This window comes from Camelina sativa, chromosome 9, assembly GCF_030686135.1.
Source record: "Camelina sativa cultivar CO46 ecotype springtype chromosome 9, ASM3068613v1".
Lineage (NCBI taxonomy): Eukaryota > Viridiplantae > Streptophyta > Magnoliopsida > Brassicales > Brassicaceae > Camelina > Camelina sativa.
The window spans coordinates 31,274,621-31,280,079 of NC_141888.1; the positions used below are offsets into that span (position 1 = coordinate 31,274,621).

The 5,459-nt window shown below is 31.9% G+C and overlaps 1 protein-coding gene and 1 long non-coding RNA gene across 2 annotated transcripts; one reads left to right on the top strand and one right to left on the bottom strand.

Annotated features, from left to right (window-relative positions):
* Positions 1-2,443: 2,443 nt before the first annotated feature.
* LOC147939021 (putative LRR receptor-like serine/threonine-protein kinase At1g07650) lies at positions 2,444-5,173 on the top strand. The gene is made up of 8 exons (XM_087464127.1): positions 2,444-2,845; positions 2,933-3,128; positions 3,233-3,382; positions 3,494-3,612; positions 3,708-3,918; positions 4,039-4,267; positions 4,379-4,529; positions 4,638-5,173. The coding sequence occupies exons 1-8, from the start codon at positions 2,570-2,572 to the stop codon at positions 4,995-4,997; spliced, it is 1,692 nt and encodes a 563-aa protein (XP_087320253.1). The 5' UTR covers positions 2,444-2,569; the 3' UTR covers positions 4,998-5,173.
* LOC147939022 (uncharacterized) lies at positions 4,259-4,778 on the bottom strand. The gene is made up of 2 exons (XR_015565485.1): positions 4,644-4,778; positions 4,259-4,552 (listed from the first exon to the last, which is right to left on the bottom strand). It is a non-coding gene; the product is annotated as an uncharacterized LOC147939022 (long non-coding RNA).
* Positions 5,174-5,459: the final 286 nt, after the last annotated feature.

Sequence of the window (5,459 nt, forward strand, 5' to 3'; positions counted from 1 at the left end):
GGATTATTTTTGCAAACCTATTTTTAGTAGGGTTGGACCCTCTGTTAACCCGTTCATGTTGGGATATTACCTGATCAAGTTTGGTTAAACGGGTTTAAAAAAATATAACCTATTAGGTATTTTTCAATACATGGGTTCAGTGTAGTTCGGGTACTATCGGCTTCGGATCGGTGCGGATTACAAATTTGAGAACCGATTAGTACACCGAGTACCCAAAAATAATGACTTGATATAGCATTTAAATTATAACTTTTGTTTTAAAACAAAAAAAGACATAAGAGTGTATGTAGAAAATATAAAAATAATTAAAACATGTTTGATACAAATATTTCGGAGTGGATGTAATTCATGTTTCGTCTTGTACCTGAATTCTAGTTGTATGGAGAATGCATTCTCAATAATGAAGATTCTCGATATATGACATTTCCGATATTAGACAATAAAATTATTCCCGATTGGAAACGGGATGGAACGAATACAAAGATTACCAAAATACCATTTGGGACAAACAAAAATATAGTTCATAGTATATTTATATATCATATAATAAAACAATATTATAAATTAGTTGACTTTTTATTTTTATTATTTTATGTCTGGTTCATCTATATTGCATTACGTTTCTTTATTTTTAAAATTTTAATATTGTAAAATACACTTTAATGCTTTTTAAAAAAACATGTTATATATAAGATTGTAAGCGTCGATATAATTCAAAAATAAAATAATATGGTTAGAAATAATAATTATTTATAATACATTCTAAAGATATATCATTATATATATATAGGTGATTGTTTATGTTGCTTTTAATTATAAATAGTAAGGATCACAAAGTTTCTTTTGGTTGCTTTGTGGTTATTTTCATTTTTGGGAATTCTTGATCACAAATTTTTGGGAGTGGATGTAATTATTTGATCAGTTTATTAAAAGATAATTAATAAACTAATTTACAAACACAGTAATCACCATCAACATTATGCACACAAAAAAGGATAGATTGTTTTTCTTATGAGAATTTTGTGTTTTTGCAAATATTATTTTTAGACATGAAATCTTAAATTTATTTCAATATTGTTTTTAAGAAACAGATGAGAACTTTATAACATAAAAACAGAAAAAAATGAATAATAATGAGAAGGCAGAATATTTAAGTCAAATTTCATTTTTGATGTCTCAAAATTCATTACAAATTTTAAGTAAAGTAAAGAAAAAATGAAATGTCAATCCGAAGCTAAAATAAATTCAAATGGCTCTTACCAATTTCAATGTTAGTCCTTCATGTTTTTTTTCATGTAAACCCCTAATTTAAACAAAGTTCACAAAAGATAAATAGTTTTGATCATTCTAATATTAAAATTAGAATTTTGCACCCTTCTAAAATCTCTTGCTTTCAAAGTATACCAAGAAATTTCATGAACCAAGATTGAAATCATCCTCCGGTTTGCAAGCAATTTGTTAGAAAATATATATTAACGCTTGAAATTTGTTCTAAACTTTTTTCCGTTTAAGAACATGTAAATACTATATTAATAGAGATCTATAATATAAACCTATACAACTCAACTAATTACAGTGTCTCAGACTCTTGAAAATGAAAAAAAAAAAAAAAATCAATAGATTATAGTTTCTCCGTCTAGTGCTTTGTACACTTTTCCTTGATAGGTTTACTCGATTCTCAAGTATGACATACTTCAAAATCTTTCCTTTCAATTCACCTAATAGACAACATGTAACAATATAATCATGGAGCATAAAAATAATACACTATTATAACTTCTAATTTAGCAAAAAATATGCGAGCATCCTTATGATTATTTATTGAATTATAATATCTATTTTGAATCCAATAGTTTTAGACTTTTTGTTTTGGCTATTTTTTTAATGTTTTTAGTGGACAAATTATTAGGGTGACTACTTGGCTGTGAGGAAAAAGAGATGATTGAAATTATTATTTTTAACTTCCTTATTATCTCTATTTAATTGATTTTTTTCTGGATAATACAACAGCCAATGCATGAATTTATTATTATAATCTCTTAGATTATTAATATAATTTCCTAAAATACTGGAATATTTTAAATCAAATATAATACACGACTAACTATAATTAGAAAACTATAAATGTTTAATATTTAATTTTGAAAACTATTTGAAAAACTTAATATATTCGAAATTAGTTATTTATGCTTTATACTCATATTAAAAAATAGTGAAATCTATAACTAACTATAAAAAAAAAAAAATCTTTTATTTCTTTAAAATTTGTTACCATTGTTTTAGGGGAAATTACCTAGAATATTACATAAAAGTAGGTTTATTACTAGACTAACACGTTGAGATTTTCGACTTACTCAAATAACACATAAAAGTTTGCAAATTACTTAATTGTGTGTTTTATTACAGATAATGCCATTTACATTTAAAATTGTCTTTGATTTTCAAGAGATAGGGAACACAAAAACCTTCAAGGATGATTCCTGATTTTTTGATTCTCTTAAATTTGGGTTGGCAAAAAACATGAGATTGATTCACTTTCTAATTTGATTCATCTTCTTTGACTAAAATCATGGCAAAAGAAAGAAAATTATCAGAGGTGAACTTATTTTGTGGGTTCACTGTTCCCTTTCTCTTTGAAGAACAAAGTTCACTATCAGGCAATGCTTCGTCTCCACGTTTTGTTCTTTACAAGACGGCTCGGATTTCTCCTCTCTTGTTGACTTACTACGGACTCTGTCTGGGAAATGGGCAGTACACTGTGAGTCTCCACTTCGCAGAGATAATATTTACCAGCGACAGTACATTCTACAGTCTTGGCAGACGAGTGTTCGATATTTATGTTCAGGTACGTCTCTGTGGAATCCAACAAATGTAAATCATAACAACTAAACTCTTACTTTATTTTTATATAACTACTGTCTACTGCTCACAGGAGAAGTTGATGATCAAAGACTTCAACATTGAAGAAGCTGCTGGTGGTACGGGCAAGCCAATCATAAAAACATTTGTGGTAAATGTAACAAATCACAATTTGAAGATCAGCTTGAGGTGGGCTGGCAAAGGGACAACTACGCTTCCAATTAGAGGAGTTTATGGCCCAATGATCTCTGCTATATCAGTTGAACCTAGTATGTTATCTTACTTCAAATTAAATCTGCTTTCACTTCTTAAAGGGGAATCTTATTAGCAGATAGATAGATGGTACGTACGGCATTTAATTTGTTTGTGGCAGATTTCAAACCTCCGACGCATGATGGCAAGAAGAATACCCTACTAATTGTAGGAATTGTAGTTGCAGCAGTAATCTTCATTTTGGTCATCATACTTGTCGTAGTGTTTTGCTTCTGGAGAAGAAGGTCTTACAAAAATGCCATGGACAGAGGTATAGATAGACACTAGCTAGCTAGGTCTACTTTTGTGTAGGCTGCTTCTTTGTGTCTACTAACGCTTTAATTTGAATTTTTTTTTTAAAAAAAATTCTATAACCATACAGAGCTGAAGGGTTTAGATCTCCAGACCGGAAATTTCACTCTTCGACATATAAAAGCAGCCACGAATAACTTTGATGCAGCAAACAAGATTGGTGAGGGTGGGTTTGGCTCTGTTTACAAGGTTGTTATCCCTCAACTTTCTCTGTTTTTGACAAAACCTAAAAGATGGCTACATTTTGTAAGAGATCATTAGAGTGGCTCTTTCTCTTGGTGCAGGGCGAGTTGTCAGAGGGGAGAATGATTGCAGTTAAGAAATTGTCTTCAAATTCCAAGCAAGGAAGCCGTGAGTTTGTGAATGAATTAGGAATAATCTCATCTCTACAACATCCAAATCTTGTGAAACTATATGGATGTTGTGTGGAGAAGAAGCAACTGATATTGGTCTACGAGTATCTGGAGAACAACTGTCTATCTCGTGCTCTATTTGGTTAGTTTCCTCAAAACTTTTCGATAGAAACCATGTATATATATCTATGATCCGGTGACATGCATGAAAGCTAAAAGTCCCTATGATAATTTTTTTTTCTGAAAAAAAAAATATTCACAGGATCGAGACTGCAATTAGAATGGCCAACAAGGAAGAAGATTTGCTTAGGCATAGCAAGAGGACTAACATTTCTCCATGAAGGTTCTGTGATCAAGATTGTGCACAGGGATATAAAGGCGAGCAACGTGTTGCTCGATGAGGATCTCAACGCAAAAATTTCTGACTTTGGTTTGGCAAAGCTAAATGATGATGACAACACACACATCAGAACTCGTATCGCTGGAACACCGTAAACTTTGTCTTTTTTTTTTTTTTTTTTTTTACTAATGAGTTCCAAGTATTAAAGTTCTCAAGGGTAAATCACTTTTCTTGATACTCTTAATACATTTGCATGTTATAGAGGATATATGGCTCCGGAATACGCCATGCGTGGTTACTTGACTGAAAAAGCTGATGTTTATAGCTTTGGCGTTGTTGCCCTTGAAATTGTCAGTGGAAAGAGTAACTCAAGCGTGAAACCAAGCGAAAACTTGGAGTGCCTTCTTGATCGGGTAAACAGTTTCCATCTATTCCTCTGCTTTAAAAAAAAACTGTTATTAAGTGAAAAAATAAACCACAGATCTAGTAACTTTGGTTTCTCTCTTCCTTCTCACGTGTAGGCTTACGTTTTGCAAGACATGGGATGCTTACTAGACCTGGTTGATCCAGTGCTAGGTTCAGCTTACTCAAAAGAGGAAGCGATGGTGATCTTGAACGTGGCGCTAATGTGCACTAACACGTCCCCGGCGTTAAGGCCAAAAATGTCGCTGGTCGTGAGTGTCCTCGAGGAAAAGACCGCAATGAAAAACCTGTTGTCGGACCCAAACTTCTCAGCACTGAACCTGAAGCTGAAGGCTTTAAGGAAATTCACTTGGCAGAGCGAAGCCTCCACAAGCGGACCTCGTACCACTGATGACTCTGTTGATGCGGAGGAGAACACATTAAAAGACGAAATAGTAGAAGACCCCGAACTTGAGTGAGAGTAACCCTGCACCATATTTGTTTAAGCAAATGATATGACATTATGGCCATATCCCAAACTTAGTTTCCAGAAGAAAAGAAAAAAAACAAGAAAACTAAATGTTTGTTGAAAATATGGTTACGAAGATGTTTTTTTTATATATATGTTAAACATTCTTAATTAGCAAATTAAAAACAGAACCATGTTAACCAATAGCCATCAGTGACTCCACTCGAGTATATATGTAGACTTATCAGACCATCTCCATCCCTCATTTCTATGAGGTGGTCCTCTCATGATCTCCACAATACATTTTTTTTTAAAACTATAAATGTGTACAACAAAATTAAAATAAAACTATAGTATGAATATGCTTTCCTTTTTTATAGTTGCAGTTTTTTTCTATCCAATTAAAAATTCCTTCTTTTTTTATTGATAAAGCATTCATTGATCACTGACATATTTTTTTGCTGGTAACATC

Excerpts from the sequence above, each read along its gene's own strand:
- LOC147939021 (XM_087464127.1), top strand. The coding sequence starts at position 2,570 with ATGGCAAAAGAAAGAAAATTATCAGAGGTGAACTTATTTTGTGGGTTC. Across the intron at positions 3,613-3,707 it reads GGTTTGGCTCTGTTTACAAG|GGCGAGTTGTCAGAGGGGAG; the intron begins GTTGTTATCCCT and ends CTCTTGGTGCAG. Across the intron at positions 3,919-4,038 it reads TCTATCTCGTGCTCTATTTG|GATCGAGACTGCAATTAGAA; the intron begins GTTAGTTTCCTC and ends AAATATTCACAG.